The sequence below is a fragment of the Phalacrocorax carbo genome, chromosome 22, assembly GCF_963921805.1.
Source record: "Phalacrocorax carbo chromosome 22, bPhaCar2.1, whole genome shotgun sequence".
NCBI lineage: Eukaryota > Metazoa > Chordata > Aves > Suliformes > Phalacrocoracidae > Phalacrocorax > Phalacrocorax carbo.
This window is the reverse complement of record NC_087534.1, coordinates 2299617-2323976: the sequence shown is the minus strand read 5'-3', so window position 1 is coordinate 2323976 and position 24360 is coordinate 2299617. Positions and strand designations below refer to the sequence as shown.

The following is a 24360-nucleotide window of genomic DNA, read 5'->3' as shown; positions in this document are numbered from 1 at the left end:
CACGCCTCCCTAATAAAACACATCCATTAACAGAAACCAACTGAGTCATGGATACTAATGTCTTCTGAAAAGTTGGGTCCTTTCTGGTGCTGTCTCCTGAGCCAAAATTACTAATCTCTCCTAAAAATCTTGAGGAACAAAGTCAAGGTCCGAAAGCCCATTGTGGGCAGTGGAAATCTCCCTAGCCAGGGTATCACAGTTGGTTTTACACCACAGGTGCCGGGACAGTGCAATGAGCAGCCGTCACACGGACAGGAGGCTCAGTCACGGACATATAGGAAACCTGCAGCAGAGAGATACAGGGGCTGTGAAGGAGAGGATGGGGGCCTGTCTGTAGTTTCACTGAGCTCTAAAATAGATAAACACAGAACCGTTAAGAAACTTACTCTAAAATAAGAATTAGCAGGAAAGGTGCTGGAGTCCCTTCAGACAACCTACATATATTCAGCCAGTTGACACGCTGTCCCTGCGCTGCACACCGCAGCAACCTTGGCTGTCCTTCTGCTTTTTGTGGTGTCCGGCAAGGAACAGCTTCTTGTCAAGAGCCAGTATCTACTGATAAAATGCACTGATTTTTGCTACCTACACTCAGATCAAAGAATTTGCTCCTGGCACCAAGCTGATCTTGTGTATCGGAGGCAAAAAAAGGAAAGGAAACAATCAACACCACTCAATTAAAACAGCATCGTGCTGGGAAAGAAACCCTTGCCAGGGTGTTAACTGCCCCAGAGGTTAATGGAAAGGGACAGAAAAGGGTGTGCAGGAGGGTGGCAAACAGGTGGGTGCAAATTCTGAATGCCGGCGTGCAGCGCCGCCGAGGATTTTGGCATGTTTTACAAAGTTCTGGGTGTTGCAAAACTGAATCTAGATCAGCTAACAGAATAACTTCTCCAAAAAAGTGAGGCAGCACGAGCCAGCTCTCCCAAATCCACAATCGGGAAGGGAAGGGAGAGAAAACAGAAATTAAGGAACTGGCGGCTGGCAATGAAATCACACTGTGCTCGCAGTGAGGTGTTTATTACGATGCTCTGAATGCAGATTTCATTTCCTTACTCTGTGTATTCTGCAGTGCTGCCTGCCCTGGAGAGCGGGCTGCAAGGCCTTCAGTGCATGCCGCGAATGCTCCTTAGTCCTGACCTGCCTGCAGCAGTACTGGGAGCTCGGCCCTTCTGCTTTTAAACTGAAACAGGGCTATGCCTGTTTGGCACTTCCACAGAAAATTCCCCAGGGAAAGCCGAGGTGGTGGCAGGAGCCAGTATGGTGAGGAAAGTCACTCCGGAGCCTGTGCCAGCGGTGGACCTAAGGGCATGGGAGCAGGCCAGAAGTCCCCTCCGTGCCCAGGAGAGGCCTGGTGACACTCTGGGACAGGGCACGCTTGGTCCCAACACCAGCCCCGGGTGGGATCCTCCTCTCTTCCCACCCTGGGCTGGGGCGGGATATCACACCGCGCTTCTCCCCACCAAACCACCCCCTGTTGGGGAAGGATGTGAAGCAGATGAATCCAGGCTTTGAAAAGAGCTTTGGCATCTTCCAAGATCAGAAGTACCATCCAAGCGTAAGATACTGCCATCATTATTGTTACACCCAAGGGAGTTATCAGCTAAAGGCTGCGACACGTCAGGGCTCGGTCCCTTTCACTCCTGCACTCAAAATGCCAGCTGAAGAGAAGGCATTTAATTGCCTCTGTTTTTCATTGCCACATTATCACACCATCCAGCACAATGAAATCAGGCTAACACAGGGTAACTCGAGGCATGCCAGTTTGAAACGGGGACAGACATCTATAAACTGTACTGAGAAAAATCTGCAAAAAAATAAAACAACTGGGTACTGCGCTTAAAACCCTGACAGCCCACGGAGGAAAACAAGGAAGCATTTGCTTGGCTGCTTTCCCATTTATCGGGGGCAAACATAAATAAAGCAGGTAGGACCATAAAGGGGAAAAAAAACCCCAACAAACCCAAAACACTGCAATGTACTCAGCAACAAAATGATGTCCACAGAATCCGACAGAAACCAAAAGAGCTGAATCATAAATCTACGTAGCAGAGACCTTGAGCAAAGGAAAAAGAAAAGCAGCACTCGAGGAAAATACAAATGGATCATAGCAGAGCTGATCTCCACGGGTGTGTTGGCCTGACTGTGTTTGCTCTCAGGCTAACTGGTTCTAGGTAGCCAAAACTGCCGGAGATGACCCATTGCCGAAGACCTCGGAAGCAGGGAGATGCTGGCAGAGACTGGCCTGGGGCGGGGGGACGCGTGGGAACCGCTGCCGCCTGGGAGAGCTCACCACCGGCTCCCCGTGGGACCAAGGCTGCCTACAGCAACTCACTTCCCTCATTTATTTTTAAGAAACAACTTGCAAGCAAGGCTTCACCACGAGGAGAAAGCCTCAGCATGATAACCAGGTGACACAGCGGCAAGGCACAGGCTGCCCGACACCAGTTGGTTCAGGACTCCATTGGGATAGCTGATTTTATTAAGGAAACTGGTGTGCTCTGGAGCAAATCAATCTATTCAATAGGCACATCTGTAACCAAACAGCATGCTTTTTCTATCAGCCTGATTCTATTCCCAGCAGGGCTTCATTTAAGAGGAGAGAGAGACACTGTTTGAGCAGACAATGGAGAGGAAGAGTGTTTTATGCTTGTGCTCTGACAATCCCAATTATATGCATGAAAATGCAGCAAAAAGCAAATTAGGAATTGTGGCTATATATATATATATATATGAGACAGAGGGAAAGTTCTCCCAGCTTAGCAAGGAGCAGAGAGGAGGAGAGACCAGCCCTGCACTGACAGTTTGTGCAGTCTCTGGCAAGCCATTTAGCCCCAGCTCTTCGGAAAGCTCCCCCACATCTTGACCGACCAACTTGGGGCTCTTTCTGCTAATGTTTCCTATCCAAGCTCTGGCCACCCCAGCTTGGCTCTGCCGGGCAAGAGGCTGGGCTCCCGTCCGGAGCTGGCCTCAGCAGCTGAGCGCAGCCTGGCACCCTGGTCATGCCCCCGTAGCCCGCACCGAGGCCGCAGGTGTTTCACACTAACAGCAGTTTGCAGGGCTGCCCACGTCTCCTCTAGCCCGGAGAGGGTCCCCAAACTTAAAAGCTGTTTAATGTTATGTCCCTAGAAATCTCCAAGGAAGCCAATTGGAGCATCCCAATGGTCTCACTCGTATTTCTAGATGAGACTGTGAAAAATGGAACCTGTCGATACAGCACCATCCATTAAAGCAGGATTAGCAATATCATTAAACTCTCTTACGACACCGACATCACTGCCATACACTCAAACGCCACTGCCGCTTCTAACGGTGTATTCACCGCTCTCACCTGTGCAAGCAGTACTCGAAGGCAAGTTTAATTCATTTTCCAGCACACCCTCCAACTTTGTCTTTCTCTCCCCAGCCTCGCAGACAAACCAAGCCATTTTAGCTGTAATTTTACGTCCGCGTGTTTGCACACGCACAAAATTAATCCTCTCTCGAAGTGCAACCCTCCAACTTTCATGGCAATGATGTACAGACTAATTTTTCTATCTTTCTCTCCTTCCCTTCATTCTGTGCAGATACAGCTTTATTCAAAAAGCTTTGGTGATTAATTTTAATGTAAGTTATAAATGAGAGCTTTATACAATTGTATCATGCGTGAAGAGGATTATTTTTCCAATGGATTACCATAAAAATGAAGTTGCTGAAAATGTGCTCTCAACTACCCAGAGATCATCTGTTCTGTTTGAGCTGCCAAATAAAGGAGGAGAAGAAGGGAGCTTTCATCTCTGATGAAAGGAGGGCTCACAAGGTATATCACCGTACTACTGCCTGGCATCATTTCATTTCAGTCCTGGCCCCTGCCACGCCTCTGGCGGACCCTGCAAATGCAAGCCTACAGCTCTACTCATTTCAGCTCTTACAGAAGCAGATAGGGATTACGTGTGCGAGTAGAGTTCACTTGCTGAAGCAGCCTCTGGATGAGCCAGTCTCTTACGCCTTGGAGGGGAGGGGGCTGGGGAAGGAGAGAAGAGGGCGTCTCATGTCTCCTTTGTCCCGTAAAAATCTTTGGATTCTTTAGAGTCTTTTACAGGAGAATGAAAAAAAGAAGAGGAGACTTCAACGGGGAGTTGCTTGCGCAGGAATTAAGCTGCATGGGCTATGCTCTTTCTCCCGTGTTCATACCAGAAACCACCCATTATTGAACCATACTGAAGAGCAGGGCTAACGGAGGGCATTTCTGCATTAAGTAAAAATTAAAATACTGGACCAGATCTATCTCCAGCATAAATCCATTGACTAAAAGCACCACAGAGCTCAGCGTGATTAACAGTCTCCGCTGGAGAGACGAGTGCTGATGCAGCAAGGAAGCTGCAGCGCGGGTAAAAGGGCACCGACCGCGGCGGGGCGCAGGGCTGGAGCGGCACCAGCTCGCGGGGCAGCGCAGGAAGGGGCTGGCGCACCAGCTAACGACCACTAGAGATTATGATGGGAGACTGTGGGAGAAGAGGATTATTGTTGAATAGACCTTATAACCTACGTTTCTCCCCCTCAAGTCCCATCAGTTAGCAGAAACTTTGCTTGCCAATGTACTTCAGTTTTCTGTCGAAGTTGGCTGTAGCTGGGCTGAAATATGTAGGTACAGACAGAGCCGTACTGCAACGGCGTGCTAGGGCTCGGGCAAACTTCGGCATGTGGTTAAGCAGCAGGGATCACAGATGAAGTATCACAGAGCAGGAAACTGCCTGGATTCTGCTGGTGACTGCACTAACTTTATAAGCCAAATGTTCTCAATACCATGCTTACCTAACTGCCAAATTCACATAACTTATAAGCAAATTACACTTCAAACTGCCACTTTCCTACAGAAAAGAGACAACAGAACAATAAGAGAAGTCAGAGGAGCAGGAGGAGAAACAGCCTTGGGTTTCTGTACAGACCAGATGTTTAGAAAGCATCCTTCGGGAGGATAATTACATTGTATGTGTTCATTTATTATTAAAACAATAAAGCAACGCAATTAGAAGATGAAGGCTAAGTGCTGCGGCCTCTGTTTTCCAGCTGTCCACCCACATCTGGGGACCATCACACCTGACCATTCATTCTCACAAACCTAACGTGGCCGAGCTCACCCCCTTCAGTGTTAATTTACTCTGGCAGCATCAATGGGAGACAAACCAAACCTGTAACTGCCTTCCATGTATCCTTTCCTGGGATGTGATCTTCCAAGCAATTTTATACGCGTACATCTTCATTTTAGGATTATGTCACCTGGACACATGTTAAACACTGTCGGGAAATTCAGCACTAATCTGGTGGAAAAGGGTTGTTTCTGAATATATCCCATCACGGAAAGGGACGAAAAGCACGTACGTTGTATGTGCCTGTAAAAGCTTTTGGATGTTATTTTAATACAGTAATACCACGGGCAGCAATAGCCAATAATCTGGCTTCACCACCCACGGCACAATAGCTGCTACTGGCACAGGCGATACAGGGCTAAAAAGCTTCAGAGAAAGGAGAAGCGATGCTGCTTCTGTCCAGCCTGGCAAGGAGATAAACCAGCCTTTGTTCCTTCATTTGGGACTCTCAAACTGACAGGGCATTCCCTCCACTTGCCTTACATAATTACTGGTCTAATTCTGGAAAAACAAGCTGCACGTGGACAGAAAAACAAGCTACAACAACCTGGCCCAACTCACCCTATCGTGCAACCAGCTTCTGCCTCTATTGTCCAAATACAATTCAGATTATGATCGTAGGGTGTCGGGTAGCCGGGAGACAGTATCCGTCCTGACGACTCTCCTCTGATAGTACCCCCACACTCAGCTGAAAGAAACATATGGGTTGGTGAGAAGATTCATGACATAGTACGGTTCTTCCTTGGCAACAATGCAAATCTCATCCTACGAATACAACAGGGAGTATTTCTTGCCACTTAAAGAGATTCTTAAAGCCTACAAAACAAAGATAAAGAGAGTCACTTAATTCAGCTAAAAGACTGAGCTATCAGAATAACTGCACTCCGGTGCACATTCCCAACACCTGACATGCTGTCAACGCTTCCCTTCACCTTTCTGACTTTGAAGTGAATAAATGCAGAGCCTGTCAGCATCCTGCTTTACCTGACTCACACATGTGGGGCGAAAGAGCTCAATTCTTCTGCCTGTATCTGCAAAAAGTCTTAACGATTCATCAGTGTGAGACAATGAAGAAGCCAACATGCGGACGTATCTGCTAAATGAACCTCAAAAGAACGTGAGGATTTCGAATACAGGTTCATCATGTCTCCATTAAAATTCTGTAAGTTTCCACGTGCTCACACAGACACAACCATTCATGTGTTATATATGCATAGCAAAGAGGGTAAAGGTTAAGACGACGCATAAATCACAGAAATTTATCTTTTTACTTCAATAATCAAGGCTAAAATTCAGCAGAGAGTTACCGCACAAAGAAGGGTCCTAACTCATGGGAGAACAGAGAGTGCCAACATCTGAGCACATCACTTAGAACCATGAAAGCAGCCGTCTGGTTCTTGAGACCTCGCAGAGGACAAAACCTGTAAGAGCTTCACCACATCCTGGAAACGCTGGCTAATTATGAAGTCGGCAAGTAACAGACCAACAGCACTTCATTTAGATACACAAAACTCAATATCAGGATTTTCCAAGCAAGAAGATATCCTCCTGGAGAGCTACAGGCAAACGGGAACTCAGGACTTCGCTAAGAAAAAATGGAGGGAATTAAAACATCTGAGGATCTGGAATCGGATGCCACGTAGCTCTCAAATCAACATGACTTTGAACTGCCAAACGCCTGGACACACGTTGACGTCTGCCGTTATCAGAGAGCTGCGCTCTGTTTAACACACTGAAGCGAAGGGACGAGGACTGCAGAAGCAGCAGGTTCCCCGCATCGAAGCAAGGACCTTGTCAAATCCGTGCTCAGAGCACAGTGTTTCATGCTAACGCTGCTGGTAGAAGTTTGCGGAGACCAGCCTTCTCCATCTGAAGACGCCTTACACAGTACCCTTACCACGGTCTTTATTAACGTCGATGGGTGTGATCAATACCAGGGTTAATGTCACACCTATTAGCAAAGGAGGAAGGAAGGGCGTTCAGTGTGATGCCCCAAGCAAAGTACTGGTAAGAGGATGCTTTAAAAGCCGGAGTTGTCTCACCTACACAGGTTGGCAGGGGTTGATCCCAAGCTCTCCGCTCCCCGGTCAGGCAGACCAGCACCCTGCTGCCTCGCAGGGTGTAGCCAGGGTCACAGCTAAAGGATACGGAGCTGCCAGCAAAGTGTCCCTCGTCATGGACCTTATAGCCGAACTGTGGGATGCCAGGGTCCTCGCACTTAATGAGTTCAAAACCTGGAGCGGGAGAAACAGCATCTGTTTTCATCAGATATTTAACAGCCAGGAGATATTAACACAAGATGGTATTAATATTTTCTTCTTAAAATCATTTGCTGGAGAGAAAAAACACCATATTGAAAATTAATATTTTTTTAAATTAATATTTGAACGAGATCCCAGAAATCTGGCATCTCAGCTTTGATCCAAAGTTACTCTATCACCACTGCCTCATTCACAACAGAAAAGGTTTGCCAGCATAATCATCTCCCCCACTCCAACTCCACTTTAGACTACAGGATCTTTACGGTAAAGACTATTTCCTCTGGTCTTGCAACTGTAACGCAAAAATACACCGTTACACCTCGGATTCCCACCTCACAAGCACATGGGCCTAAGACTTACTAGAAAACTGCAGCTCAAAGCCTTTGCTCGTGTTCTCGCTGTTGGTGATAAACTCGAGCCACATGCTGCTGGAAGTGCTGTTTATGCTGGTGCCCAGCATTTCCGAGCGGCTAAAGGAGCCCAGCAGGCGAGCAGAGCTATTGCTGCCGTCGTAGACCTGCAAGGAAGAAGAGACACATACTGGAAAACGTATTTTGTTTGATACTTTGCAGATGAAATCATCCACGAGTGCGAACAGGGCCAGTTCCTTTGAAGCCGGCGAAATCATCCCAACTAAGAGCCTGACTTGACGAGACTCCACGATGCCGCTCATCTGCGGAGCAGGAGCCATGCCCTGGAGGATCCGCATCCTCCTCCTCACGCCTGCGCCAATACCGCGCCCAGGGCTGTGCTTTCTGAACAAAGCTCTCTTCCCGACGGTGCAGCACAGCTACTGGGAAAAAAATGTTCTCCCTGTGGTGACTCACAGATGTGCCTTGACCCCGCCATTATTTAAGAAAAACACAAATGTTTTTTTTTTCTTTCTTTGAGATAGCATAAGTCTCTATGAGGATAAAGAACAACTTCTCACTAGTGGAGATTGATAGCGACTTTCCTCAGGAGCAGATGAGAAGCTGATGACAAACCTGTTGAGAGAACATCATTTCTTTCACAACGAGCATATTCTTCGCGTTAGCTGCAAATCTCTCTCTCTTTCCAGTCATTTGAGAGCTGAAAATATGTGGATTACACCTATCTCGCAGTGCAGAAGTATGGCACTTAAATAAGGACAGAGTTCTCGGGGAAGATGGCTTAGCACAGCAGCACATATCTTGTAATATTAATGCCTCCTACAAAACCATTTCTTTGTGGTTAATAGAAACTCAGCCTGGATTTGTCTCCTTCTACGTAGAGTCCTGAAACTTGTAAATGCAGATTAATCTAAGACTGTATATGGGAATCCTGAGGTGCTTGAGTCTGGAGTTCTGCATTTCAATAAACCCCTTCTGGGGACAAATCAGCCTCGATGCCTAAAAACCACAAAAATAACGCTAAGAACCTCACCCTTCCTCGTGTGTCAACAGCTTCCCCTGTAAAACTACGCAGATGAGAACTGAAGTTTCGCTACAAAGGAAGAACCCGTGGCATTCCGACAGACCTCTAAATCTCAAGGAAGACTTCACGGCAGAAGGTGCGCTGATACGGCAAAGACACCTACAATCTTAATGGATACAGAATTTATTTACACATCCATCTGCAGAGTGAAGCCTCAAATAACCAGCGAGGATGAGGTGCGAAGGACGTTCAGTACTGCCTTAGTGCTGCTGCCAGGCGCTGCTATGAGCTGGTGAAATTTGGGGGCGCCGATTCCCTAAAATCACACACGATGTTTTTAAGCAGGGCAAACGAACGCCCAGCAGCGACTCACGCCCATCACAGTGTCGCTGGGCTAGAAGCTATTCTTTCACAGGTGTACCTCATCTTGCTCTAACCTCAGAGGGGACACGCACAGGCAATATTCTAGCCCAGCTGCCCTGCCTGAAGTTCAGTCCGGCCCAGGGGAATTACGCTGCTCTCTTCAAACCAGCCGCGCCAGCCACTTAACGACAGCAGTGACTATGGGTTCCAGCAGCCCTATAGACGGCTTTTTAGGGGATGTCAGTCCAATTCCTAACACGAGACTCTTCCAGAGACTACCACCGCCCTGCCAGCGCTGCCTGGGCAGCATTCTCCGGAGACTAGCCTCAGGTAACTCCACCAAAATTTCAGAACATCACTTCCCTTTCAGATCTTGCTCTCATTAGCAGCCTGGTAGCGCTTCACTGCTAGAGACAGAAGGATTACCTTGAGGACATCTCCGGCCTCCAGTTCAAAAGTCCTGGCTTTCAGCTGGATCCCCTTTCCTGGCTGGGTCTGGATGGAGTAGATGCACTCATGGTTGTTGTTATAGTTTATTGGATAGTTGGGGGACAGCAGAACACCTTGAGTTCCAGTTACAGATGACCCACATTCAGCTATATAAAGACACAAAACCACATTTTAATAACCCCATGTATATTCCAGCCGTACCACACATGCAGGTGATTCCTCCGAACAGCCACGATGCTCAATCCTTCCTACACCCATCTGCGAACACATCCACGGACTCTATTTCCAAGTGCAGTCAGTAAACAAAACCGTCCTTAACAGCACTGCTAGCGCCATTAAACCTCGAGTGCCTTATGAGAGAGATTAATACCCTCCTCTTATACGGGTAGGGAAACTGAGTCCCGGGAGGTTGGGATGGCAAATGCTCTCTTGGGACCCAATTCAGAAAAACATTCCAAAATCCCTGGAAAGCCACCGCCCGCTTGACAGAGTGCCTGGTGTTTATGTTCCTTCTTGATTAATGAGCCAGAAAGAAAATTTTAAAAATATTATTACATTGAAATATTTACAGTCTCTTCCATATTTATACAAAGCTCACCCTATACCTATGTACAGCATATAAAAACCACGGTATTCATTCGAGAGTCAACACAGCACACCCCCGACTGCCGGTACCGATGTGCTGCAAGCGCCAGAACTTCTTGGGCAGAAAGATACGCTTCGTGAAACTTCCAAATAATTGCAAATTATAAAGCTCTGTCCGAATTTCAAGATCTTTCCCAAAATAATTTCCTGAAAGCTAAGAGGACAAAATTTGACCTTATTTGTTGTTAATGCTGCCCTCAGCTCTCCAGTTCGTCATTTGACGGTATTTTAAAGGACCTCTCGTCCCTTGCTCCTTGCGTGTTTTTCCTCCCAGCTTTACAGCTAACAATTACATCCATTCCCATTAGAAAAAGAGAGAAAAGCACGGATCCTTTTGACTCTCAGGGTCAGAAAATAACTCAAATGTACGTATCTTTGTTTCCTCCTGAAACATCACTTAAAGAACCACAGTGGGCTCAGTTTTTTCCGTGGCTCAGACAAGTGTTTCTCGTTCAAAAGACAAGAGGCTGGGGACAGAGGAGATGCCTGTGGGAATCCTGACATGCCTCTTGCTCAGGGAACTGGAAGGACAGGGATAGTTAAAGTTCCTGCAATCGTTTCTCCCTTCCAAGACGAGTTTACATCCCATGACATGATTTTAGAAGGAAAGGAAGGAAAGGAAGGAAAGGAAGGAAAGGAAGGAAAGGAAGGAAAGGAAGGAAAGGAAGGAAAGGAAGGAAAGGAAGGAAAGGAAGGAAAGGAAGGAAAGGAAGGAAAGGAAGGAAAGGAAGGAAAGGAAGGAAAGGAAGGAAAGGAAGGAAAGGAAGGAAAGGAAGGAAAGGAAGGAAAGGAAGGAAAGGGAGTCCCTTCCCTGTTATTCACTACGACCTGCAGTCAGTCCCCATTCTGTTACATCCTCCCAGTAAGACTTCTCTGCTCCTTCATCAGCCCTGATTCCTTTTCCACTCTGCGTAGTGTGAACAGCATTTGATTTTGAGCCAAATATGAATTTAGAAGATCTGCGTGACTGAAAACTTGGCAGAATGATCCTCTTTAGAGAAGGAAGAGGATGGCGCTTTGGAGGTTTGACCTGTCTTGGATGTCAGGAGATCACAGTTTAATGCTTCTGGAAAATAGCAACAACCATCCTTCACCTCTGTATTGTACGTGTTTTACTTGCAAGCTTTTAAGAACACAATCTCTCGCTCACATGGATGCGCCACAGGCCTGCCACGGGCACGTCTTCACTACCTGAAGTGCACCCAAGTGCAAGGCGCAGCACTGCTGCGACAGCACCGAGCCCCACCACAGCTCCCAGGACAACGTGAAAATGAGCTCTCACCTGCTGCTATCACAGGGGGGAAGCAAAAGGCCACAACGCTCACATACAGCTTGAGGACCTACTTGCAAACCGGTATCCAAAGGATGTCCTCCTTAGAGGACACCTGCTGCCAGCAGCTGCTGGCTTGTCCGAGTGCCCGACCTCGGCTAGGACCATTGCAGCCTGTTTGCTACGTGTAGAGACAATCCCTCAACACGTGCCAATCGGCCTTGCAACCACCATGTGTTTAGGAGTTTTCGTTACTCCCCGATTAGCTCCCACACGAGCAAACCATGAGTCGTCGTTTTTTCGGCCTATTTACCCTGAAAGATTTTCAGCTGTAAAACACTGGCCCCCTGTTGCTTTGAGTCCTGGTGTTTTGCGTGCCCGGCTGGGGAGAGTCACTCCAACTTGCCCTGAAAACAGCTTTTCTGATTAGCTGGCTCTGCCTCGTCTCCACGTGTCCTTCACGGCATACAGAGCTGCTGGAGCTGAGCAAAACCACCACCGTGCACCTGCAGCTCTCTGCACTGCCGCTGCCGCCTCTCCTGGTCCTCCGATAACGCGCCAGGGTTAAGTAAGGCGGCAGCAACAGATACACCCAGAGGAGGTACTTTGGAGGCGACTTTCTCCTCCTCTCTTGCCACTATGAAACGCAGGACGTTCGCTTTAGCACAGGTTACCCAGAGATGATGCTGGAGGCATCACCACTTGGGATCTGGTCCGAAGCAGCAGTCGGTGGGGAGCATTCCAACCTGGCAGAGAGGGGTTGGCCAAAGGAACAACCTGCTCTCGTTTCTCTCCAGACCCATCTCTAGAACAAGAATTGAATACTAAGCGTCTGGGTTGTCTGGCGAAACCAGTTAAATCTCCGGTGATCTTAAGGGTAAGTCTCCAATGTCCATCTATATCCAGATCTGAGTGGGCAGCGAGGACACTGTGGACGAAGCTGCCACCCCGCCACCAGAGCGCTGCGCCCGTCACCGGGCAGTGGATTCCACCCGTTACTACAAAACCAACACGCAAATTCAACACCAGCTGCGGCAGGGAATTGGCAAATGGAGGCCAGTGCATCCCCTTAGCGATGATGTCTGACGGTCAAGTTGAAAGCTTTATTATGATTCTTTTTGATTTCCATTCCCCCATTAGCTTTCTCTGAAAGCTGGTTGTTATTCGTGCCCTGAAGAGGCTACCTGTCACAGCAGGATGATGCAACCCTGTGACCTGAGCACGAAGCAGTGCTGGGAAATGCATTCAGCACGACACGACTCAACAGCCTGAGAACGTAGACTGGCTCTTGCCAGGATGCTCTCTTGGCAACAGCCCTCAGAGGTCACTAACATCTACCCAGCGGGCTTTGCCGGAGTGAAAACTGGTAAGAGATCTGGTCTGCCTGATTGGAACGACTCCGTCATGGCTCTGGGTGAGCCAGGCAGCAGCAGAGCGCGCAACAGTTTCCTCCTTACTAAATGGTACAACAAAAAAAATATGTTAAATCTTGTTACAAAGGCCTGAAGCGTTGTTCTTCCTTTCTGCTTTCTTGCTTCAACACATCGCTACTTCTGTTCTCGTAGGCTAACCAATACGCTCGGGGGTCCCCTGGGCTGGGCAGGGGGTTGCTCTGCAGACCTTGCTAGGCAAGACTGGCTGTAGCCCATCTGCATCAGGGATGACAGCCAGGGACTAGCTCAGTGTTGCAGATGGAATTTTCCTCTCTTCTATCCTTACGTTTATTTATCAGTATAAATAATGATATTTGTGATAATGGCCGGAGGGGTTGCAAAAAGCACTTGGAGCAGTCAGGAGGAGAGGGAGGGAAAGGTGTAAGGTGCAAGAAACCTCTGGAGGATAAGGAAAAGGTAAAAGCCAGAGGGGTTTCCCAGAAACATCCATATTAATGTGGAACCTGCATTGCTTAAGATCACCCACCCAGAAGCAGCTTTCACATCTGGACTATTAAGCTTTACAACACTCTGATTTGGAGCGAGGCTGGCCTTAAAACCACACTGTTTTACAGGAACCATCCCAACAGGGGTGACGGGTCTCCCACGGCTCGCGAGTCACTCGTACGATCCCCGGGGCTCGACTGCAGCACTGCGGATGGGCTGCGGAGACGCCGGGCTTCTGCTGATGCGTGTGACCCCGCCTGCCAGGCGCTCGATTGCAGCCCTCCTGCCTGCCCCTCCTCTCCCCACACACAGCTGCAGGGCTGAAAGCTCATTCCAGCTCCCTCTCCCCCATCCCTGCACCGACCGCCCTGTGCGCTGAACGATGCCATCCCGGGGGATGCCTCCCAGCCCTGCCCACCGAGACAATCCAGCACAGCGTAACCAACCAAGCAAAATGAAAGCTCATGACCACCTACCAACACACCTTGGCAGAGGCGAACTCCACACACGCCGTTTCCCCCCGAGGCAGGTGATGCGGGATGCGCCCTCCAGCCGGTAGCCGGGGAAGCAGGAAAAGGTGAGGACGTCCCCCACTCCGAACTGCAGGCCCTTTCTGATGCTGTAGGCTGGGACCTCCGGCTCGTCGCAGGGCTCCAAATCATATTCTACAGGGGACAAACGGACATTTACAGAACGGCAGGGTGATGCCTCATACTCCGTTCTCCCCGGTGAGGGTATCCCAGTCCCGAGGATGAGGAGGGCGCTCATAGTTTTGCTCTGCAAAGGAAGCACCATGCAAGACGAACGTCCTGCTTGAGCCACGACGACCAGCGCGGGCTCCGCTCTCAATACGCAGGGTGTCACCAGGATCTGATCTAGACCAACTCAAAATACAACACGTCTCATTTTCCATCACTGTTGTCAGACAAACAAGAAAGTGACATCAGTGGTGACAAAACACGATAGAAATTTGTCATCCTCCCTCTGGTTGAGTCAAATGAAGATTAATTGATCCGGATGGGATTTCTCCTGCCTCTACATTACTAATCCTGAAGATGAATGAACGCAGTGTCCTGCTTGGGGAACACAAGAGAACATTTCAGCTGCTGCTAAACGAAAGGTCACGTAGCATCATGGCTAACAGCCGAATGTACGTCTTTGACCACAAAACATTTTGAAGGAAACCTGTTTTCAGGGTTATTTTCTTGAAAATAACAGGCCTGCAAAGTACAAAGTATCTACACATATATCTACAGGAAGGTAAAAAGATAACTGCCTCCCATTTTCTTTTTCCAAGAAAGGACAGCACCCAAACACACTAAAAATAATAGTTACAATTAGATAATTTGACGCAATTTTTTTTTAAGGCAAAAAGCCATTTTTCCCCCCATCAAAATGAAAGTTAATTGGAAACTTTCTAGTTTCCAGGGACTATCATATGCAAATCCCCAACTTCAGAGGCCAGAACAAAGGTACCAGCAACAGCTCTCCCAGTGCAGCAGGTTTTATCTGCATCTATGGCAACGGCTCCGTCCGTCAAAGCCACACATCGGCACCGAGCTCCACCATAAAACCAGTCATTTCTCTTCCACGCCAGCAGGCTGAGTCTGCAGCTGTTGCCCTCAGGCCTAAAGTTATGCCGAGATACAGAAAAGAAGAGCAGCGATACGATACGCTTCTGCCCGGTAACTGACTCTTTTACAGAACGGCTCGTCGGGGCGCTCAGGCAAAGATTACATTTTCAGAATCATGTGCGCAGGCAAACGCTTTGGCAGCCACTTGTAGGGCTTCAGGTTAAAGGACACAGTTAAACACCTTGCACACTTCAACCAGAGATTACTCACGCAAAGCAATTATTTACAAGTGTGATGACCTGTTCTGCACAGGCAAACGCGCCTGCCTTTGAGTCTCGCTACCAGAGCGCCAGGCACACGCTGCTCTTCACCGACAGCTTCGGAAAACCTGGCGTTTCACTGCAGGGAACCGACACTCTCTATAACCACACACAGTCGACGCCTGCAACAGAAGCGGCTTGGTTCAGCAAGGGCAGGACCGGGCGGGCTCACTGGAAGCACCCGGGGCAGCAGCTGTCTTGCACAGCCAGATCTCCACCGGCACAGCGCGGCGAGGAGGGCTGCTGCAGTCAGCAAAATCCCGCATCCCTCGACGCCCTGTGTGCCCCAGGAGGTCTGCTTCCATCTGCTGCTACAGCAGGTCAATCAGAGGAGGCCCAGCAGAGGAAAAGACTGTCTCCAGTTCCCCAGCGATGCGGGTGGGTGTATGGAAACCCGGCCTAGGGCACACGTGGCATGTGTTACATCTAGGACAAGCTGAAGCCAGCTGCAGAGGCTGGGTCACTGGATGAGCATCCACGAGGAGCAGTGAACCAAAGGGAAAAAGAGAGACCAGACGGACAACGGGAGTGACCAGCACTGCCTTGCTCCTTATCTAAGAAGTCCAGATTGCTCAGTGTTGCCTTCCAAAAGATCCCATCTGTCCCAGCCTCCCATGTCGGAAATGGAAATGCTGTACCTACTGCAGCGATTTTCCTCTGATAAACAGAGAAGGAAGGCATCTGGAGCAAAAAGGGATAAGCGTACCCCAAGAAACTGTGAGCCGAAACTCCATGAACAGAGCAGAAAAGATGGCTGTGTGAAGAGGGAGATGGCAACAAACATTTACTGCGGTAACAACAGGAGTGACTGTCAGCGACCCAAATCATGTGCACTGCATCAACAGAAAATTATCCCCAAGAGTAGCAGGAAAATGGAAGGGAAAGAATGAAGTCTTTGTCCACCCCCCTTCTTACCTGAGAAGGTGATGTTGAAACCCTCATAGGACATGGAGAAGTCTGAGATGAAGCGAATTTGAGCAGAGAAGTTTCCGAAGAGCCCTGCACTAAGTGGGGCAGGGAGCCGAGAGCCCGTCAGCTGCTTCAGTGGCTGAGCGAAGCTGGTGTTTTCGGTGATGAGGAGGTAGTCGTGGCCGTTCTCCAAGTGAAAGGTATGAAAGGTGAAGAACACACCTGCAGGGGAGGAAAAATAGAGGTGGCTTCAGCCAGCAGCATTCATATGGCACCCCTTCGTCCCAGAGCCAAAGCCCCTCTCCCGTCCCTGAGACCAGTATTCACTCCCCGTTTCCCAGTAAACAGCAGCCCAACTGAGAAGAAAAAGCACACTGAAAAGAAAGGAAATAGGTGGAAAAAATAAAAGAAGGGTACGGTACGCAGCCCAAAACAGAGAAAGGCAGTTAAGATCTTCGATCCCTGTGCCTGTGTAACACAGGAACGGAGACGACACGGGCCCGCTCGAGGGACGGATCAGCAGCACGAAGGACCGAGCCTGGCAGCTCAGAGGAGTATTTTACTTTAAAAGCGTTGACCTTTAGGTGGGTAGCAAGAACAGCAAAAGCTGTAGTTGCGAGAACTTGAAAACAACAAAACCAAGCTATACTCTGGAAAGAATTCATACCTAGGGAAATGGGACTTAAGCCAAATATCAAGGTCAGAGAGGCTTTTCCAGAAGATAAAGTATGCCAGCAGTGCGGCCGCAGGGACTCCGAGTCCTTTCCTTTAACGGGTCCCCGGAGGTCGGAGGACAACAGGAGAGATCACGCGCGGAGAAAGCTCTTTCCTCAGCCGTACGTGGCTCGTAAGCCGCTCGCGTGCGTCTCCCAGGCGCGTGCTTCGTGACGCAGCCGCGCTCCCTCCCAGCAGCGCAGCGGCGCGGCCCGCAGCGCCCAGCCCCGTCCTGCCGGGAGGGGGCTGCTGCTGCCCCTTCCCCGCTTGCGACCCGCTCCCGGGACCTGCTGTGGTCCCCTCCGAGGTCCCACGAGGTGGGCGGGAAGCGCGCGCGGGGCCACTGCAGGCTCTGGCAGGGCGCGCAGGGCCAGGGTGGTTTGCCCACGCCAGCCCAGGCACGGCAGGTCTTCGGAGCGAAGAGAATCCCACGCTTCTACCCACGTTATACCGACAAAAATAAAATGCGCAACACAGCCAGCTACAGAAAGAACAGACGAACACAGGGAAAACTATTTTGCCTCTTTTTCCAAATTCAGTTTCAACAATTTGAAGCATTTCGGTGAGAAGGCTGTGACCTTGCTGCATTTGTAAATGAATAAGGAAGGAGTAATGGATCACTTAAAGTATCCTTCACACCTACAGACACAAAACAGTAGGTACCTCAGGCTTTTCCAAAAGCCTCCAGCTAGGTGATTTTTCATGCTGGAATTCAAACGCAATTAGAAGCACTTATTCGCCGGAAAATAATTCCATCTTTGAAAAAAACCAAAAACCGGCAGCGGCAGCTTTCAGACAGCAAAGCAATGCGGGATGTTACATCAGCAACCCTGTCTCGTCACCGTCACACAAAGTTAGCAAGCTAAAGCGATGCCTAGCAATAAAAAACCCTCTTTGCATTTATATGGCTTCTTTCATCCAAAGATCCTTGCACACTTTCTGAGCACCCCGGGGCCGGCTCCTGAGCCCCCGCTCACGCTGAACTGGGCTTTACGCTCCTCATAACCCCGCTGAACTCGACAGGGCTACTGGCAGAGCAACAGACTCCTCCGTGCAAACACAAGTGCTCTAGTCTGGTCTTCATTAGTCACAGTTCGATCCCTGCCTCCTCGCACACATCGGGAGTGCCCAGTGGCACGACCAAGCTATTTCATTTAAGCCAATGATTAACAACAGAGAGGCTGCCAGCCTGGCGAGACCCGAGGGCTGTCTTGCTCTGCATCCCATGTCTGCCAAAGTATAGCATCAGCTGATTCAAAGGCAAGCACAGGAAATCTGTAAATAAGGATCAGGGGAATAATCTCCTTGCTCCCCACTCCCCATTAATTTTTGGAGATCAGGATGAGACCAACCTAGAGATTGATTAAAGCTCTGGAGCATGAGATTTAATATCCATCCCAACAGCTTTTTGTCAGCATCAAATTATAAGTCTGAATATTCCATTTATCCCGATGCCTATCCGATTTCTTTTTGAAGGTTTACTGGTCACATGCAAGCAGTTTCCTTCCAAGAAATGAAGGGCAGAGAGGTTGGTAACCAAGACCCAGCCTTTCGCACAGCCGGGAAGAAGCAGGGCTCACGGGGTCATCTCGCCTGCCCTGCTCCCCCCATCTGCATCCCCGCCACGCAGCTCATGGCACCTTGCTAACCTTCAGCGTCCAGGCAGCAGCATTTGGGCGACTCGCTGCTTCGCAGCGACCGAAAGAGGTCTCGACTTTGACAATTCCTTCCTTATATCCAGGGAAATATTATATGGAGCCTGGCAGAAAATTTTTGCCTCCACTGAAAATAGGAAACATCTAACTGTTTCCGAATGTTTATTATTCTTACCAGCAGTACAGTCAAGTGAAAATAGATATGACCTGCTTTGGCCTGAAAACTTGGTGAGATGCAGTGAATACAAAATGTCTGAAGTTTTCCCTGTTTATCAACTGACAGCAAATTTATACTCTCGCCTTTACAAAACCCAGTCTAAGGAACAGAACTAATGTCACTCCACCGAAAGCAACACACCGCCAGAGAAACCCAAGAATAATTCAGTTCCCAGAACTGGGAGGACAGCCCCTGACTCCAGGTCTTTTAAGATAACAACTCCAATCACAGGGCACGAGGCCTCTGCAGCAGCAGAGCCAGTTAAGAGCTGTGTAACTGTAGCCAAAAGGGCTAATTACAAACTCAATTTTAAAGGATTTGTGACTCTGATTAAACCTTTGCTCTGGTCTGAAAGTTACTGTGGCACAAAATGTCCCTGCAAATGGAGGGTTTTTTTTCCATTCTGTGTAAAAGAAACAACAAAACTAATTATAGGGACAAGAAATCACTTTCAAGTTCTCAGATTAAAAATAATAGTCTCTCTTTAAGCATTTAAATACCTTTAAAATTAAGCTGCTTTTAAACTCAAATTGTGCAGCTTCTAAGTCCATAAAATAGATCAGTGTCTGCAGTCACATAAAAATAACTATTATAACAATCAACTTGTTTCAATTCGGGGACTCGTGCACTGGCCACGTGGGAGATGTTCATGACGACCTGGGAGAGAATAACTTGAGACCAGCTTTTATGAGGCAGATCACCCCTGCCGCGGCACCGGCTTGGCACGGAATAGTCCAGCGGACTGGGAGGCGCAAGCCCTGAACTCTGCTCTGTATAATGGGAACTCAGAGACCTCCCAAGCCCGGGACAGCAGCAGTGCTGCAGGCCCCAGCAGTAGAGCAGTAGTAGAAAGGGGTGTGGGAAACGTAAAACTAGAACAAGAAAAACCAGGTACAAACACTTAACTCATGTAAATACATCCCCCACTCGCAGCAGAACTGTTAAAGCTTCTGGGTTTAGCAAGCACCAGATTTACCCAGTGATCACTGATGCGCCCAGTGCTCTCCAAGAACAGGGAACTGAAAGGCAAGGACAAAGCACGGGGAGGGGTCTGCACTGCTGATGAGGTCAGCTGAGAACGGGGTTCAGCTACGCCTTTTTTGAAAGCCTGTTCTCTTCTCCAAGGACTAAGTTCATTCCATTTCAGCGGCTACTGCTCTGACTCGGGATCACACTGTTCTACTGCTCTTTACTGAAGAACGAGAAGAAACGTTGCAGGAATGCTGAGAAGAGCTGGGAGAAGCTTGTTGCGATGCGTTACACGGCAGTTTAACACAGCGACAGCTGGGAAAGTAGATCACTGAGACAGACAGAATACTGTTGCAAGAGAAGGGATGTGTGCCTACGCGTGCGTATCCACGCTCCCACCAACGCAGCCCAGCATCTAAATACATTTCAGCATCTTCTACAAAGTATTAGAGAAAAGGAGACCTTTGCTCTCCTTCTTTCGTTGTGCTGGTAAACAAACAACTCACCTGAACTACGGGGACAGGGAAGGAGAGGTTTTCCTGCCATGTAACTTGGCCATATGCCAGCCTACAGTAACCGTGCGATGCCCTCTGCCTATCCTCTCCCCTCACCCTAACCTCTAACTGGATTTGGAGACTTCCTGCATCCAGGCGGCTGCCTGGGGGAAGCTCTCCTGACCCAGAAAGCTCCACAAATGCAAGACGGGCGATTCTGCCCAGGGTTGAAGCACCGCTGTGATGATTTTCTAATACACCTTACCTGCAGCTAAGGTTAGAATTTCTGAAGAAGCTCGCAAGCTTCAGACTGCTAAAGCTGGGACCAGCTTTCTGGAAAGCTCAATATCCAGCTTTTCCTAGTGTGTCAAACATGGCCTGGTTCAAGAAGGTCAGATCCAGGGCTGAATTCTCTGCATGATCCAGAACGGCATCACACCGAACCGCTGTAGTGATGTGCTGTCCCTGTACTAATGAACTGGCCACAGCAGGGTCTTTTACAGGACGGGGGACAAAAAGCCCCTGGACCTGTGTAGGCATACCTCCACTGCCTGAAAACGCACTGTGTTTTTTCGAGCCTTGCTTAGCTTGGTCAGAAGACTTTCTTCTGATTTGGCATAAAAGCACACAGGCCATCAGAGCTGCACTTTCACATATAAAAGAGTGTCAGTTTGCTGCGCTGTGCTTCGCTTAGCTACAGGATAATGCAGTGCCTCATCGGAGAGCTGAATCCAAGGCAGAGTGGATTAATGAAGAGTGGATTGCTGCTACTCAACAGAATACTTCTCACAGCGTGCGACGGTTCCCTTAATGCACTGTGCTGCTCGCTGACAAGTTTATTTGCTGTAATACAAATGGTATTTGCAAAATTGGCTCATGATGGCTCCCGCCGTGCTGATATCCGGTACGAGGGGACGGTTATATAGGGGTGCATAAAGTTACATAAAGCGTTTATACCCTTTGTGCTTGCGCCAGGCAGACACTGACTGGATCAGGAGAAATTACCTCCCACCCTTGTACATAAAACTTGCTCTCTAAACGTCAGTGATACATTTTCTTGAAATTCTCCTCCAACACAAAAGATCGGCCTGTGCCGCGCGGGAGACTGGACTGAAGAGATCTGCACTTTGCCTCTCTGCTGGCAACGCTGGCTAATGGGGAAGTGAGAGCTGCAAAACTAGGACAGAGCTGGGAACTGAGAGCCTCAGTCCTGTCCCGTGTCTGGAAATGGTTTACTACAAGCTTCCGTTTCTCCATCTGTAAAATGTTACACAGATAGCGATCCAGCCCTGCAAAGCAAAATAAGGCTGGAAGCAGTACCGAGTACCAAGCGTTACCGCAGTGGTGTCAGTGGCAGCTCGCCCTCCCTCCATGTGACACTCTTAGCAATAGCAGGTGCCCAAACACCAGCTGACTTTCCAGAGGATACTGCCACAGATGTCTGAAACTGAAGATAACGCCTGGCGCAGGCTCTCAGATCTGGGGTTTGGTATAGGACCATCTTTCCCTCTTAATCCTCTCCTAATCCTCTCCACCTTAAATGGATTAAGAGATGTGACAGCAAAACCCTCTGCATCTTGTCCAGAGACAACATTTGGGTGGCAGCAAGAACAGCAACTCTCCAAGCCCATGGGCACCCACCAACACCGCCTTGGAGGCAAACTCTGGGTTCACACCGGGAGCACTCGCCTCCCCCACTGACCACCGTCCTCCAAGTCCATCCTTAAACCCACTCTAAGCTAAAGGTTTCTCACCTTTTCCATGTGATGTTTCTATTGTCCACGTGCAGTTCAAGTTATTGGGATAAAAATCAGGGAAGCCTGGGGATAAGATGGTACCACTGGAACCACGAATGTAACCTCCACATAGAGCTGCAAAAAAGAAAAAAGAATTACAGAATTCAAGACCCATCATCAGCTGGAAGAATATCAGTTCTCCTGAATGTCAAAACCAAGCCCAACCCAACAAAATCAAACACCACAGATCAAACATCATCGCAAGCTTCCCAACTGCTGCTCTGCTTTTGCAGCAGAGCTGCATCGAAGCGTTTGCCACCTCCTGCAGATGTTGCCTCCCGCGCTGCTTACCCTCGCAGCTGGGCAGCGGCCGGCTCCACTGGAAGTTCGGCTCACACTCCAGGGCTTCGCTGTCACTCAGGGTGTAGCCTGAATCGCAGCTGAACGTCACCAGTGCTCCCACGTAGAAGTCATTCCCATGGCGCTGGCCATTTACCGGGATCCCCGGATCCAAGCAATGGTCTGACTGGAGCTTCACAGCTGTGGCAAACAAACCCGCTCGTGTCAGAGCACTCAGGGGCTGCAGAGCCCGCTGCAAGGGGCAGCAACTAGCCTGGCGGAAAGTTGAACTCCTCGTATGAGCTCATTCAAAAATGCTACTGATTGTCCCCAAAGTAAGAGGATGAAACGGACAGAGGAACTCAGCTCTGCCTCCTGAAATCAGTAATATTCTGTAGCTGCTAAAATAAAACACTCTGAACAACCAAGACGGTTGAAAAGCAGAAACTGCTACTTTACTTGCAGCAGCTCCACGTTCTCCAATCACCGTAATAGCGCTGACTGCCTGGCAAAGGGGAGACCGAGTCCAATGGGCCTCTGATTGAGCCCTTTGTGCTGCCGGGGAGCACGTAATTACATGAATGACTTGTACTTACTTTCATATCGGATCTGAAAGCCTATGTCAGAGTGGCTTTTGTCAGTGGTGAAGAGGAGGTAGAGGTAGTTGCTGGTGCTGATGAGGAACTGGGGCACCTGAGTCCCATCATAGACACCTATCAACGGGGAGGAATAGGACCGGCCGTCTCGCACTTCCAGGGTGTCATAGTTCACCTCTGTCTTAAATCTGAAAGGGACACAAGAACACGTCTGTGAAAAACCAGCACAGCTGATTTTTCTTTACTGCAGTCCTGCATGTGCTCTACTGACTAGAGGGCAGCACAGGCTATGGGGTAGCACAGGCCATGGGGCAGCACCGGCCATGGGGCAGCACACGGGGCCGCTCCTCCTGCCTGACCTTCGGCTGGCTGAGCATCCTACTCACAACGCGCCGTTCCCCTCCTACGCATTTTGGTTTCTTTCTGATCCTTCACCTGCTTCATCTGCTGACACCTAACAGCCTTTTCAGCCACAAGCATCTTATGCTACATGAACAACCACTTCTCAGATATACGGACCCAGGTTCAAAAAAGCATAGCCCTCCTCACACAGTGAAATCCAGGGCAAGTCAAGAGACTCGGCACGGCTGAGCCAGGGCAAGATCCTCCCTGCTGCCTCTCCCCAGCAGGCTGGGCACGTGGGAGCTCAGCCTCCGACAACGTGTCCTACGTGCCTCTAAAATAGCACTGCAAATTAGCAGGAGTTAGTCAAAACAAGAGGGGAAAAAAATCACCATTTTCCACCTTTTCTTCTTGAATGTTAGGTGAATTTTAACATCTTGTCAGGAGTTAATTAAAAATAATAAAAGAGAGAGAACCTCCCTGCCAAACACAGCGCTGAGCAGCTCATTCCCTTTTCCTCCGGGGGTGGCTACAGCTCAACACTGCTGGAACCACCAAACACAACCGCCAAGAGGGAGCTTTTGGGAAGTCCAGGGTGAGCACCTGTCAAACGTGATCTTGATGGGGTAGCCCGGCTGGGCCTCGATAACCCAGGCGCAGCTCAGGGAGTCCTTGTAGAAGCCAGGCCAGCCAGGGGAGAGGATGGTTCCGCTGGGCGACGTCAAGTGGCCCCCGCACGGCGCTAGGGACAAGGAAAACCACGTAATTCAGGTGAAGAGCATCACGGAAGCTGTGGCATGATCAGATGCACCCTTCCCTGCCGCAGGCGGTACCGTCCTGCCATGCAATAGCTTTCGTGCGTTATTGTTTCTCATGTGTTAAAAATAACCAGAGGAAATAACAACAGTAGCTGGTAAGAAATTGCATTTTCATCTTGAGATGTAGCAGCCTGCTACTGCATCTGTGGGAGCCAGCAGCCTGACCTTGTGCGGTGGCTCTAAGGGGACAGGGTATAATAATAATTATTAGATATAAAACTAGAGAAAACTGCAAGGTCAGTTTGCATTTCAGCAGTTGCAGGTGCCAGAAAATCTTTCCTATCTGT

The 24360-nt window shown here is 49.1% G+C and overlaps 1 protein-coding gene across 1 annotated transcript in view; it reads right to left on the bottom strand.

The window, feature by feature from the left end:
- CSMD2 (CUB and Sushi multiple domains 2) overlaps window positions 1-24360 on the bottom strand; it is a 358465-nt gene that overhangs the window by 92763 nt on the left and 241342 nt on the right. The window contains exons 17-26 of the mRNA XM_064471428.1: window positions 23859-23997; window positions 22914-23101; window positions 22330-22518; window positions 21997-22113; window positions 16200-16415; window positions 13867-14055; window positions 9572-9741; window positions 7748-7904; window positions 7169-7360; window positions 5688-5814 (exon numbers count right to left, since the gene is read on the bottom strand). Of these exons, the coding sequence (XP_064327498.1) occupies window positions 5688-5814; window positions 7169-7360; window positions 7748-7904; window positions 9572-9741; window positions 13867-14055; window positions 16200-16415; window positions 21997-22113; window positions 22330-22518; window positions 22914-23101; window positions 23859-23997 (1684 nt within the window). The remainder of the gene's footprint in view (window positions 1-5687; window positions 5815-7168; window positions 7361-7747; window positions 7905-9571; window positions 9742-13866; window positions 14056-16199; window positions 16416-21996; window positions 22114-22329; window positions 22519-22913; window positions 23102-23858; window positions 23998-24360) is intronic.